Source organism: Ursus maritimus, unplaced genomic scaffold (genome assembly GCF_017311325.1).
Source record: "Ursus maritimus isolate PB19 unplaced genomic scaffold, ASM1731132v1 scaffold_10, whole genome shotgun sequence".
NCBI classification, from domain to species: domain Eukaryota; kingdom Metazoa; phylum Chordata; class Mammalia; order Carnivora; family Ursidae; genus Ursus; species Ursus maritimus.
In genome coordinates this window covers 50,088,955-50,104,070 of record NW_024423344.1, presented here as the reverse complement: position 1 = coordinate 50,104,070, position 15,116 = coordinate 50,088,955, and the positions used below count along the sequence as shown (strand labels likewise).

Sequence of the window (15,116 nt, the reverse complement as noted above, 5' to 3'; positions counted from 1 at the left end):
CTTTGTCGCTCAGAGTATCTTTAATGCTAGCCAAGGAGTCAGGGATTTGGACGTATTTTCATGGACTTCCAAAGCTTTTTTTCCCCAGGTGAGTTAACTGTAAGGAACAGTCATACGTTATTCAGGTATTTCAGCATGTATAATAAATTTTACCTTCTACCTTTTGAAGCCTTTGCTTACGGTTCATAAAAGAATTTTGCCAAACAAGTGCTACAGTTGAGTTTCCCTGGTAATCCTTTTCCCTCTACTTTTGCCAAAAAATGTATTGTTAGTTTAAGTTAAACTTTTATGTGACTTCAAATTTGCTGTATGTAATTTATGACTAGCTTCTCCCCAAATGACATACACATCTGGCTTTCTCAGAGAGCTTGCTTATTTTAGTGGGAAAGTCCCGACTCTGTGGCTCTTCTCTTCTTCCCTAGCCTATCACAGCACCCCTTTGGATGTTCATCTGAGAATGGGGTTTGGGAATGCAAGGAGAAAAAAATAACACTGCACTTCATCAGTTTCACACGCTGGTCCCCAGGTCTTACATTTCTGTACATGCTAGGGTTGCTTGAGAATGACAGCTACAGTTCTACGACCTTTTTTTGTCTGTCAGTTCTTCTTATACTGCTTAGTATTTTTAAAAAAATGGCTAGACTTTGTTTTACATTTATTAATTTGTATAGTTTCTTTGTTTAATAATATATTAAATATTTTAATAGAAGTTCTCATATATTGCCTTTCACTGAATAACTTGCAATTGTTATTAGTTTTTGCCAAGACTTACCTCTTAATGTTACACTAAATGATCAAAAGTTGGAAATATTGTTATAACGTAGTTAAAAGCTGTAGATATATCATTGAATACCAGTGAAATTGATTTTTCACTAAATCTATTCATATTTGCTTGTTGTTTTTGAAATCATACCATGTATTTTTTTAAAAATGAGTTGTAAATGGACTAACGTGCCTCTTCCAACTATAAAATAGCATGATGTATTTACTAAAATTAATTATTCACTAGACATTTTGAAATGTTTACTGAAAACTTTGTTAGTGTAATAGCACAGTTTATAGTTTAGACCCTTACTCTCCATTTTTATTTTGAGCACTCTCTTTAGTATATTCATATGTAAGTTTTTACAAATACATATGCATGGGTAAGTACAATGCATATTTTAAGTTTATTTAGTTTATAAATCTAATCTAAATTTTTCAGGTATTTAAAATTCTCATTTCCATTAAATTGCCAATGTGTAACTAAAGAATGTTGGATAAATACAGCATGACAATTATATTAAATGCAAATAATGTAAAAATTGGTGATTATTTGTATATGTAAAAATTGGTGATTGTTTACCACCATAATGAAATGTATAGAATATTATGTGAAGGTTAATAGTGGGTTTAAAATTTTCCCTGACCATATGTTGAATTAAAGTCACAGGTACACAGAATTCTTGAGTCCACGTTTCTTTTAACCTCAGAATTTTATTTTTAATTTTTTACGATAGAAAGACCCTTTAGCATGAGACTACTTATAGCGATAGAGGGATAGAACTAATCAGTATTATTTTATCTTGCATAAATGTTAGTGGGTTTTTTCATTTTTATTCCATTTATATGACATTACTAAATATTAATTTAATTTTAACCTAATGTTTGAGTAAGTGCCCCAGTATGGCCGTCTTTTGTTGTATTTATTTATTTATTTATTTATTTTTTAAGATTTTATTTATTTATTCGACAGAGATAGAGACAGCTAGCGAGAGAGGGAACACAAGCAGGGGGAGTGGGAGAGGAAGAAGCAGGCTCATAGCGGAAGAGCCTGATGTGGGGCTCGATCCCATAACGCCGGGATCAGGCCCTGAGCCGAAGACAGACGCCTAACCGCTGTGCCACCCAGGCGCCCCTGTTGTATTTAAACATAAAGCAATTTGTAGAGTCTCTAGTACTGTATTTAAAAAATACTCAGTTTAAATCTGTCTTAAGGGAGTAGTAATGACAATATAAGTACCCCCAGGTTGGAGCTTTCCTTTACATGTAGTTGGGAAGAAGAGCAAACATGAGGAGGTTATTCTTTCTCTTCATTGCTTTCACATAGGAAACAATTTCATTCAGATTCAACAGAAAATTTAGGGCATATCCTTTTCTTTCATTTTAGAAGTAACCGTTTTATGTCCAAATGCATTATATTTCTGTAAAAGTGCATCTTTGATAGTAATCTCTGTACTGAAAGTATAATCATCTTTTTCTTTTAAGAGCATTCATATATCACTGTTTAGTAATGGCCTAGCAAATCTAGCAAGACATTTTTATTTGTATTATATTAAGAAAGTATGAGTTGTTAAAATCTTGTAAGCAGTTATATTTTATGCACATTTTTTCATCGTTGCTATCACTGTTTATAGATAAGTCTCCAGAGTCTTCACACCTGTTTTTTCTATAAATAATTATTACAAAGTAGAAGGAAATGAAGCTTTAGACTTTTTAACCCATACCAACATACAGCAGTGCAGTAATAATGATTCAAAATTATTCAGTTGTGGTTCACAGAGTATATTTTTGTTGTTTTTCCTACTGTTTAATATTTCATTAAAAGATAAAAGTAAAATCAAGTACTACCATATTTCTTAAACTGTAGTGGGCAAAAAACAGAGGTTCATTTGCTCTCCTGCTAACTTTTCTTTTCTTTGCCTCTATTTTAAGTATTATTCAGCATTGAAAAACTGAAAGATTCTTTAGTAGTGGTATTAATGTATATATTTCAGTTATCTTTGGATATGTATTCTCTTGTTTGATAGTATTATAGACTTGCTGTGAAAGCTATTGATAAGAGGATGGCAAAAGTGATAATAGATTGTATTTTGTTTATTTTTTTTTCCTATTCAAATTTTCAGGAACCTAAAACTAATACTGATGACTTTTTCAAAGATATAAACTCCTGCTGCCCACAGGAAGCCACAATGCAAGAACAAGAGATGCCGTTCTTGCGAGGAGGGCCAGGCATGTACAAGGTAGTGAAGACGGGACCTTCCGGTCACAACATCAGAAGCTGCCCTAACCTTAGAGGTATCCCAATTGGAATGTTAGTTCTGGGAAACAAAGTCAAAGCAGTGGGAGAGGTATGGATTCTTGTAGCTTCATGACTTCTAAAATATTCCTTTTTAATATAATACAACCAGAGCATCTCTTTCTTCCAAAGGTTGCCATTTCCATCCCAGGATTTGAAATGTTAATGTTCTTTATCTTTGCTTGTGTTATAAATACTACTAACATAATTTTTCTGTGTTTCTTTTTTAAGTGATTTTTTTCTCATAATTATCCTTGTGAAAACAATATTTATATTAACAAAATGACTTGTATTGTATATATGAATGTTTGGTATGTGCATGTATCTTTTCATTATTACAAATGTACTATAACGTCATGGATTAACAGCACTTTAAAATATTTGCTATGAATTGGTTTGGAGATGTAATACATACAAAGAGTTTCATTTCTTTGTTCCCATTTATGTGTCTTACTGAAGTCCTGAGCAAATAAAATTACTTTTTAGTCAACTATGGCATTTGCCTCAGCTGATGAGCTTGAAGATGTAGTGTGTCATGCTATTTCTCAACGTCAGGGTCATTTTCAGGTTGTATTATAGACATGACCAATCTAAATAATAGTGTGCCATGTTAGGACATTTTAGGTGCCAAAAAGAAAAAGAGAGCGCCACCTGTTTTGGGGTAATGTTTAAAGTTACTTAGGGATTATCCTGTGCCTAAAAAGTATTATTTTTACCAAAGTCATACATAAGCAGCATTTTACAGAACTTTTTATTATTTCTGTCTTACCTCAGGCTGTGGTCTTAATTTCAGAAACTAATTTCATGGTAAAAACTTTTGGAATGATTACCCTATTCAAACACTTAAACTTGTTGCTGGTTTTCAGCCTGAATGCCCTGAAAGAATCAAGCCAATCAATCGTGCTTTTTGTTATGTACTAGGTAACCAATTCTGAAGGTGCGTGGGTGCAGCTGGATAAGAACAGCATGGTAGAGTTCTGTGAGAGTGATGAAGGAGAGGCATGGTCCTTAGCTAGAGACAGAGGCGGAAACCAGTACCTTCGACATGAAGATGGCAAGTTGGCTTAAATTTGTGATTTATTCTGATTAACCTTTGAAATGCAGAAGTAAACAGCTTTTTGTGTGTTTATTTTTTGGGTAAAAAACAAAACTAAAGGTTAAAATCTTACAGTTGTTAGCATTTGTTTGTAAAATAATGGATACGAAATGAATGCACATGTAAGAAGAGAATTAAAAGAAAATATGAAACATATGAATCCATCTTTGAAAACCGTGCTTTTTATTGCATTGATGTGGATTCCTATGACTCATTAATCTGTGCCAGTCCAAGGCTGAATGTTTTACCCTTTCTGCCACTAAGTGGAAGTTCACTTTTCAAACCATCAATCATAGTACTTCTCCCAGGCAATTTCATTTGATTGAATTTTGTGTCAGAATAGGAGCATTGGATGAATGCATAGCATCTTTTGGAGCGGTCCTATTTTGTTGTTAGAGTTTCAGCTTTCAACTTTATCTTTTTCAATAATGATCTAATTTAATAAAAGACTTTCCTTATTGTCCCCCTCTCTTCATTTTCCTGGGGGCAAAAGCATGGTTTTTCCAAGTTCAGACCATGTCATCACTTGGGTGAAGCTTTAACTGATCCTGACCGACTCAAGAATTCTGTATTCCCAAAGAATTATATTCACCACTAGACAAAACTGATATTATATTGAAGTTAATTTTTATATCTTTAAACCTAGATTGTGAGTCCTTTGTGGGACAGGCATAGGGTTTTTAATCTTCGTATTCCTCGTTCTAAAACAGTTTTGGCAATACTAATTGCATACTAAGTTTTGTAAATACAAGTTGAGTCACAAAAATATTAGTTAGGACATCAAAATAAATGGGTAAGTCAAGCATAGATTTTATTCCAAATCCCAAAACTTACAGGAAAAGGTCAGATAAGTAAAAGAACATGTGTATTAATCCAAAAGAATAAATTCACAGTATTTATTGTCCAGGAGGTAATATGGCCATAAGTATAAATAAATTTTTTAAAAATTTGAAACTTCATGAATGACAGAGTGTATTTAAATATATTAATATTGTACATTAAACAATTCTCCTTTTTTCTCCTCACAACAAGCCTGTGTGATAAGTTATATAATCTTCATTTTCAGGTGAGGAAACTAAAGGTCATAGAATTTAAAATAATTTGCCTATGGTTATACAGCTAGATATATGGCACATGTAAGTCCTGAGCCAGAGTCTTCATTCATATTTAAAATGCTGTGCTCATTACACCGTACCACCCTGTGTCAGTAGTCAATGAATAGAATTTGAGAACCTACTCCCTTTCTTGTCTTTACAGACACACTTTTCATAGTCAGAGATGATGTGGTTGTGAAATAATATTCTGAAATGGCATAACTATCCTTCATTTGTTGTGAGAATGAAAAAGGCTTCACTTGATATAAATCAGACGTTTTACAAAATAACCTTCCCATTTATAATATACTTATGTACATACTACATAATTCAGAAATTCGTAAACATTTCCACTATATAGGAAGATCAGCTTTATAGAAGACATAGTTAAATAATACGAGAATAGTTTATGTAACTATCGAAGGATCTTCCTAGCTTAATAATTATTTTAACTGGCAGTATAGCCTAATATAGCCTAATGTGTAAGAGTGGACTTCGGAGCTAGACTCCTAGAGTACAAATACCAGCTCTGCAGCTTTTCAGTAGTGTGACCTTGGCCAGGTTACCTAATATCTCCGTGCTTCAGTTTTCTCATTTACAAGTTCGATGTGAAAGTGAACAAATAACTTAAAGCTAGCAGATGGTAACGTTAGCTGTTCTTAGTAAAATGTTAAAATGCCATCTGTACTAAAGACTGACTTTTAAACGGAGAATTTCATTTCTATATACTTAGAAGGTAGAAGGTTCTTCTTAGATAAAATGCTTCTTAAATTAAATTAGGATATTGTTTCTGTTAAGAAAGATTTCAGCCGTATAAGCAGAAGTTTACATTTCTCTCTGCCATCACTTAATGGTCAGTTGCTCTTTTGATACATACATATTTGATCATAATGTGATTCTTAAATTAACATAAGACCTGGGGTGATCAGGAAAAAAGTGATAAAAAGTTAGTGCCTTAAAAATCACTAAGATTAGTTGGTAATTGTATCCAAATAGTTTGCTCATTGGTATTAGTAAGTAACTGTATCTAATATGGAAATGAGAGGATTTGGCACTATAGCAATTTATATGAGGTAGTATAAGTAAAACAAAATTTTCCTCTTGTTAAAATTCTTTATAGGCCTTTGATATCTGTAAGTAAAGCTAGTCGGCAGAGTTACTGCTTGGTTAAAAACAGACTACATACTTGGTGCTGAGACCATTCTGAGTCTGAGACCACTCTGAGGTTTTAAGAGTGTTGCTGTCTTTCCCATTCAGATTAGTGTTCATGGGTATTTTCCAGAAGAGATACTCCTCTGCTGAAATCTCTCATATGAAGAGTATTGCCTAAGGGGAAGTGCTGGGATTGATTTCTTGGAAAGAGTCTAGAATGCAAGTGAAGGGATAGACGTACAGTACCAGTGGTACGGCAGGATTCTGATTCACAGGGAGGAAGGAAGCACTCCACCACCTTCTTCTAGTTCCATTTTCTCTTTAGTGAGATCTTGACTTTTAAAAAATATACTCAAAATTTCTCATTATTAATTACGTTATTTTGATGGAATAGTTTCTTCTCCTTTTTTACCTTTCATTTGGCAGATTTTATTTTGCCTTTATTTATTTATTTATTTATTTATTTATTCGACAGAGATAGAGACAGCCAGCGAGAGAGGGAACACAGGGGGAGTGGGAGAGGAAGAAGCAGGCTCACAGTGGAGGAGCCCGACGTGGGGCTCGATCCCAGAATGCCGGGATCACGCCCTGAGCCGAAGGCAGACGCTTAACCGCTGTGCCACCCAGGCGCCCCTATTTTGCCTTTTTTTAAGCTGGCATTTATATAGCTATTGAATTATGGCATTAGTGTTTTTAGTATTATATCATACAGGATCTTATGGCCACTTGATTGATAATAGAGAGTAACTTAGCTTATTAATTATGTTGTAAACCAAATAAAATATTTACCTTTTTTTTCATGAAATAGGAATTCTGATATATTTATTGACTTGAGCATGTATAGCTCTGGCTACATGACTTGGTTTATCAGCCTTTCATTTTGGGGGAAATGGCCTTATATAAAAAGTAAAAATAAGTTGAAAGTTAAATTTTCCACAATTTTTATATTCAGAACTTAAAATATTTTATATATTAGTACTCAAATAGAAAAAAGTACCATATACTTAGACATTTTTAAGAATTTTTATTATTCGAGGGGTGCCTGGGTGGCACAGAGGTTAAGCATCTGCCTTCGGCTCAGGGCGTGATCCCGGCGTTATGGGATCGAGCCCCACATCAGGCTCTTCCGCTATGAGCCTCCTGCTTCCTCTCCCACTCCCCCTGCTTGTGTTCCCTCTCTCGCTGGCTGTCTCTATCTCTGTCGGATAAATAAATAAAATCTTAAAAAAAAAAAAAAGAATTTTTATTATTCGAGTACTCATATACAAAATATTTTGATTTCTGGTTTATAGGGTACCTCTTTTTGTTTTATAAAATACTCTTATATAAATTTGTTACAAATTTGAGTTCCTGGTCCAAAAATATTAGTATCCATTCAGTGATGTATCCATTCAGTGATGTATCCAGCCACAGTAAAAGTAAATTGGCTCCGTAATTATGAGCATATCCAATTTCTAAGTTTCACTGTGTATTTGATAAATGAAAACAAAGATTTGTCATATACTTTGTCAAGTGTCAATGATCTAATTGTTAGACTTATTATTAAATCTAAATGTGAGGTTATTTTAAAATCTAACCATCATAAAATCTTTCTTGGCAACTCTATTCTATGAATAGGGATTGGCACATAAGAAACTAATGTTAGAGCTGTGCCTTTTATTATAGAACAAGTTCTTCTGGATCAGAATTCTCAGACTCCTCCTCCAAGCCCTTTCTCAGTGCAAGCTTTTAATAAAGGAGCAAGTTGCAGCGCCCAAGGATTTGATTATGGACTTGGAAATAATAAAGGTAGGTGTTTGAAAGTGAGTCTTTTACCTACCCAACTTTAATATTTTTTATTACCTTCTCTTTTACCCATTTTTATTGCTATTCACCCACAAAACTTTATTAAAGTTTCCTAGAAAACGTAAAATCAAAATGTTTGCAAAAGTGTTGTTTTTACATTATCATTTTTACCAGTTTTAGTTTACATTTCTAGGAGCTCTTGCTTATTTGCTTATTTTAAAGATACTCACTTGGAATTTACATCATAAAAATTCTGTGACACTATATCTAGTAAAAACTATTGTTTTTATCATCCACTTATTAAGAGTAGTGTTAATGAGCAAAAAAAGAACCTTCCAAAATGATCCTTTTAAAATCAAAACGTTCTAAGTAATATTACACATCAGCCTTATTACATATGTGCGGTTTTGAATGTCTAACCAAGTTATCTTAGTTAATTTAGAATTACATGAAATGAATGCTGTCTTTGGGTTTCATATGTGTAATGAAATCAGAAAGTTGTGAAAAGAAAGAAAAAAAAGCCTTAAGCCAAAGAATATAAAATGTGTGTAGCTGTTTTAGGCTGCAGTATTAGAAGAGACCAGTGTTATGGACAATCCAAACAATAATTATTTCAGAATAATTTGTACTTGAATTTCATCTATAAAATTGTATTTGTATCTAAATTCAGACACATTCCTGTTCTTTTGTATGTACCTGATCCTGACTCCTTTTCTAAATCAGCATATCATCATCAAGCTAGCATATAGTTGGATGATGGGTAGGAGGGAGAAGATAACCTATGTGGAAATAATTTTATTTTAAAATGTTATTTACACTAATTCATAGAATTTGATTTCAAGGAACAAAGACAGTGTCATTAGACCTGACTTGCAGAGCAAGTGAAATAATGAAATAGTCAACAAGATGCAAAATGACATCAATATAGAGGAAATATTCAATTTAAAACAAAACCCACATTTTGTTTGATACCTTTATTGCTTTCCACAAAGTATGCATACAAAGGAAGCCTAGCTACAAGATTTCTTTTTGGCTTTTCCTACTCTGTTATGTTGGTCTATCCTGCGGGCTTGGGATGCCTGCTTGCTTATTTTTGGTAGGTCAGATTTCAACTAACTTGAGCTAGATCTTCATGCTTAAGTAGAGTAAATGCTTGGTGGTGTTTTCTTCATGTCCCTTGCTCTCTCCCATTATCGATTCTTAAATTAAAATTGCAGCATTTACTTAACCACTACTGTGCTTCGTTAATAATCTGTTTTAAAGCCATATTTAATTCAAATTGTATGCTGTCGGTCAGTCTCTAAAATGTCTAAATTGTACTGGAGCTATCGCTTTAAATCAGTCTTTAAAATATAATTTATTAAAATACCATGGGAATATAAATCAACTTCTAAGAGAAAAACATTGCTGAGAACATTTGTTATTAAGTAGAAATAAAAAGTATTACTCTTTAAAAGTGTAATTCTGCTAATGTTGTTCAGAAATGTCATGTACTTGTTAATAGGCTTTTTAAATATTTAGATGGTGCAAAGGAATATTAAGAAACTCAAATCTAATTAAATATATCTAACCTTTGTTTATGAACTTACCTTTAACAGTAGTTCCCTTTTTCTTTAACTTTTTGTACTGTCCAAGTTCAAGGAATTTTTTTTTTGCAAAGTTCTTTATTCTTAATTCTATAAAATTCTTCATAATCTCTAAAATCCTTTCTGTAATGTACAGCCTGAGTTTTTGAAAAGTAGCTGTGTACACAGTTCTTTCCATTTAAGTCTTTTCCTTCTTGCTGCTTCATTTAAAATTTGCACTTAAAAAACTTTATTATATTTAGGGAATGTGGCTGGAAAGGTACTGTTTTCCAGTTTGTGCATCAACTAGTCTAGATATGTTTTTTCTTCCTCTCTTTTTCAGCATCATGTAAACTATTTAATATACATAATCTTGTAAAGAAGGAGCTAAGGACCATCCATCTAATTATGTTGTTCCATATTTTTAAAAATATTTATGTGTTGAAGTCCTTTGTATTTTAAGGAAAAATGTCAGAACTCATATTTGAGATATTATTCAAATTAGATAGCTCATACTCCTTTCTATCTTCTATATCTTACAGATTTTTATATTACCCATCCAAGCAAAGGAGTTCACGCTTCAAGAAGTATAATTTCTTTGGCGGGAACAACCTTAAAAAAAAAAGGAAATGTTAATTTGTTAACTAAATTTAAATATATTACTACGTTAATAACATGCTTTGCCTCCCTTCAATTCTACATTTACTTAAAAACCTTTTCATATTTGCTTATTTTCTGCATGAAGTGTACTGCATATGAGGCAGGTTTATTTAGTCATTTGTTAGGTATTATGTAGAAGACATTGTTTACTTAGATCTTCATTTACACTTGTATGATATTGAGTCACTTATCTATCAGAGATTGTTCATGGACTCTGAATTCTCCCATGCTGCTGCTCAATGTTGTATATTAATTTACTTGAATTTGTTTTTGTAGGTGGGCTGTTAAATAAGATTATTAAAACAACATGCAACATTTGGTCCCTAACTTGAGGATAACAAGCTTGAGGACCACTCATTTCTGAATTGGCATAGTTTTATTTAGTGTTTAATTTTATCTGAATGTCATAAAGCACCATATTCTTTGCCATTTTGGATGTTAATTAATAACAAGTTGTAGTTTTGACTGTTTTGCCCACTGCAGGTGACCAACTGAGTGCCATATTGAATTCCATTCAGTCACGGCCCAATCTCCCAGCTCCTTCCATCTTTGATCAAGCTGCAAAACCTCCCTCTTCCCTAGTCCACAGCCCATTTGTGTTCGGACAGCCCCTTTCCTTCCAGCAGCCTCAGCTTCAGAGTAAGTCTGTCAGCCTTACCTGCCTCATCAAGCCATTTCTGAAGCTTTGTTCTGAGTTATCAGTTACTAATTATTTATCAACTCACTTGACTGGTTTTATTTAATGAGGGTGTTATCCCTTCCCACATTTTTGAAGCATTTAAGCTATTCTGAGCTAAGACATTCAGCAGCTAAGACATTTGTTTTTTAATCACACATTTTTTATTAAGTATAGTTATTGAAGTATGGCTATTATGCTCTCTATTCTAATTCCAGCATAAGCAAATACATACAATAAAGCATGTTAAGAAAAACGTATTTTAAGTTTTTCTTTTACAGTATGCATGACTATGCTAAGCATCAGCTATAGAGATAACTTTCATTGTTTTACACTGGATCTTTATTACTTAGAGATGTCCCAAGAGAATAAACCTATTTCGCTGTCCTAGTGGGTAGAGGAGAGGTCGTACTGGGCCGGTTTGTTTGTTTCTTTTAAGTGAATTTGGTACCTGTGAAATGTATAGAAACTTTAGGTTTTCAGATTTTCTCAAATTGTTTCTTCTCTTGCTTTTTATTTTTTTGTTGTTTTTCTTGTTCCTAGTATGTTAAAGCGATCATTTGATTTTTAGCTCTGCCTTCTAGGATTGCTCTTGCCCTTCATCCAGGATAGTAACTCACATTGGTCTGGTAAATAGACACAAACAAATTACACTTAACGGAATGTTCTTTTTCCTTAATAACCTCCTGAGGCTTCCTCATAAACTTCTCAAAGCTTTGGCCTTCAGTTCATAGTTTATCAGCTATACGATATATAGACACACTCACTGAATGAGATAGTTTATGAAAGCCCCAGCTCATGCGAATGATGTGACTCGTTATGATATTATTATCTATGTTAGAGTATACAGAAGTATAAATCTTTCTGGGCTTATACTATACATTAGACAAGTTTAATGAAATTAAGTAGCTTGGAAATATAAGTAATAACAATTTCTAGCCAGTCATTTTCTTTATATATGTATAATAGTCACTTGATTGTCTCTTAAAAGAAGAATTTCAAGGAAATATAATAGTGTCATGTGTGTGAAATAGTCTTTTCCTTCCTTTGTAAGCTCTATAGAAGAAGGAAAGAGAAGTGACAACTTACTCATTTTATGGAGCAACAATTTTTTTTACGTTTGTATGTGCCCAGATTACAGGAAGGTTGAAAGGTAAAGGACAAGGGAAAAAACAAAAAGGAAAAAAATCATTAGGCAGAAAATCCATATTAGAGATAAAATTTTAAACAAGAAAATACCCTGATAATGTCATATCAGCAGCAGACAAGAGAAAAAGTAAGGATATTTTTGTTCTACCCGAGGGGCCATTGCAAGTCTTCTCAAAAAAAGTGTAATTATTGTTTTTGCTTTACCAAATTTTATAATAAAATATTTCAAAATATAAGGACCATAATAAAATCAGATTTGTCTCTCCCAGAGGATAATAAGTTTCCCACTGACATATCAAAATAATTTTATGCCTCTTGCATCTAGGTGTTATCAGTACCACTTCTTCCTTCACCATCTTGGAGCAAATTTGAAATCATGGCCTAGACATATCACAGTTAACCAGTTTTCTGAATCATTGCTTGCATTTACTCCAACAACAGGAATTACTTAAATCTTTCTTCTAAACCTCTTTGTCTCATTAGAATATCACTGAAGTTTGACTTCTAAATTCCAGAAACCAGAATTCTTAATTTTTAGCGTGACTAAAAACATTAGGAAATCTAAAAATAGTTTTAATGTTTTAGAAATAAATTAGAATGCCCTTAACCACATCATATTAAGAAAATTAAATATAACAGAGTGCTTATTGTTAAGACTACCTGAATAGGGTATTCTTTCCTGAACATCACTGCTATCCATCACAGCAGTAGCTCATCTAGCTTTAGAAGATGGCTACATACTGACTTTCCCATTACTAATTAGTAAAATGAGAATCATTTTTTGCCTTATATCTTTATGATACTAAAATAAAACATGTATAGAAGACTATATTTACTAATTTTTGTTTATACTGATAGTCACCACTATGTACTAAGCACTGTATTTAAGCACTTTAATACATCCTTATTTAAGATAATGTCCCCATCTTACAAATAAGGAAACAGAAGCTTAGGATACATGTTTTTTCCTAGAAACACATACAGTAAAGTGGTCGTACTGGGCCGGTTTGTTTGTTTCTTTTTAAGTGAATTTGGTATAGCCAGAATGTGAGGCCGGTCCTCCTGACTACAGGGGCCATGGTTGAAATATTCACCTTTGTGTACCGATAAGGAATGCTGCCAAAACTGGCCTTTAATTGTGTGTGTGTGTGTGTGTGTGTGTGTGTGTGTGTGTGTGTGTTTAAGATTTATTTATTTATTTAAGAGAGAGCAAGAGGGGTCGGGGGTTGCAGAAGGAGAGAGAAACTCAGACTCCATGCTGAGTGTGGAGCCTGATGCAGGGCTCGATCTCACAACCCTGAGATCATGACCTGAGCCTAAACCAAGAGTCAGTTGCTTTAACCAGCTGTGCCACCCAGGTGCTCCAATATGTGTTTTTAAAATTTCTGACTACATTTGTTTTATCATCTAGAGTATTAGTTTTGTTTGGGTTGGTTATTTTTTCTTTATAGTTTAATTTTAAGAATGCAGAATAGTTGGAAAGGAAAAAAAGATTTCCTAAATGTTATAACTCAGGTTCCCAGTTAAGTAGACAAGCTCTACGTGGACACACATAAACTGCCTTGCACATTAACTTTACCTAGAATTTCTGTGAGTGTTATTATCAGTAATTCTTTAGGTTGTTTTGTTCCTGAGGCATAGTTTTTTACTGATCTTTGGAATTGGTATTTATTCTGGTACATTAATTTGGTAATTTTTTTTTTGAAATTAACAAAATTATATATACAGAAATTATTTCAACTGTTACTGTAGTGAAATAGAATAATTACAGGAATAAAATTATAATTTTCCTTTGTCTTATGTGTGGATAGGCATGAGGGAGAGAGAAAAGTGTGCATATAAGCTTTTTCTTTAGTGTTCTATAATTTACTTCTTTATTTTAAATTATTTATGTAGTTTTTAGAATTGGTAAGCAATTTTGCAGTGAGGTTCTAGTGAACTGAGGTGGAGAATGAGATCTCTGCCTGCTTTTCTTTTCTGTTTTCACTGTCTTCACTCGTTCCTTTTGAAAGCATCATTTTCTGTTCCATAGCCCCTGACCATCTTACACAGCACAGGCATTGAAGGAATATTTATTGACCGTTAATGCCTCAGATGGTCTCTTTCTTCAGTGTAATCCATGAATTTAAGATCATGTATTTCTTACTGTTTTATGCTAGATATTCCAGTATTTACTCAGAGTACATCTTCAAAGAAGAGGAAGAATATTTCAGTACTAATTAAAACTGCTATAATATGACAAGATGATGTCTAATATACTGAGTTATGATAATTCTGAGTTTATACTTAAACACAATCCTCCAACTGAGAAACTATTCCAAATGACTGTGTTTAACATAGGCATTTTATATCTACTGTACAGGATGATACGTAGTTTGTTTTTATTTTTCTTGTAGAAAAAATGATAATGAAGGCAATTTACATTCTCCCAGACATTTTAAACATGCAACATATGTTACTTTGTTATTATTTGTTATATTATCTGTTATTTTGACAGGACTTTCAAGCCCAGATAGGAAACCTCAAGGTTACCTTGCAACAAGAGTTTTTCTATTACACCTGTATGTCACGTTCTTAAATGAGACCAAAATTTGCTAAATATGACTGAAAAGGTCCACTTGAGTATCGGCATGCATATTTATTTATATTTGAGAATACTAATATATACTAACGCACTGTGTTTATTTAGCTTATAGAGATAAAGTGATGGAAAGACTTAAAACACAAATTTCCCCTCCAGCCATTTACTAGCTTTATTTAGTTAGGTTACTTGACACATCTGAGCCCTGTTTACCCCGTCCATAAAGTGGGGTTTCCAATAAATGTTATCTGCTGATACCATTATTGCCTTTTGAGCGAGCACTTAACATCTCTTATGTCA

The 15,116-nt window shown here is 33.1% G+C and overlaps 1 protein-coding gene and 1 long non-coding RNA gene across 4 annotated transcripts in view; one reads left to right on the top strand and one right to left on the bottom strand.

Annotated features, from left to right (window-relative positions):
• MYCBP2 (MYC binding protein 2) overlaps positions 1–15,116 on the top strand; it is a 252,568-nt gene that overhangs the window by 180,003 nt on the left and 57,449 nt on the right. For 2 of the 3 annotated variants that reach the window (XM_040623687.1, XM_040623672.1), the window contains exons 53-57: positions 14–88; positions 2,886–3,110; positions 3,980–4,112; positions 8,066–8,188; positions 10,894–11,049. In XM_040623687.1, the coding sequence (XP_040479621.1) occupies positions 14–88; positions 2,886–3,110; positions 3,980–4,112; positions 8,066–8,188; positions 10,894–11,049 (712 nt within the window). The remainder of the gene's footprint in view (positions 1–13; positions 89–2,885; positions 3,111–3,979; positions 4,113–8,065; positions 8,189–10,893; positions 11,050–15,116) is intronic. The other variant, XM_040623680.1, reaches the window with a different exon arrangement.
• LOC121101073 overlaps positions 9,165–15,116 on the bottom strand; it is a 17,250-nt gene continuing 11,298 nt past the window's right edge. The window contains exon 3 of the long non-coding RNA XR_005833037.1: positions 9,165–10,362. This is a non-coding gene — a long non-coding RNA (uncharacterized LOC121101073). The remainder of the gene's footprint in view (positions 10,363–15,116) is intronic.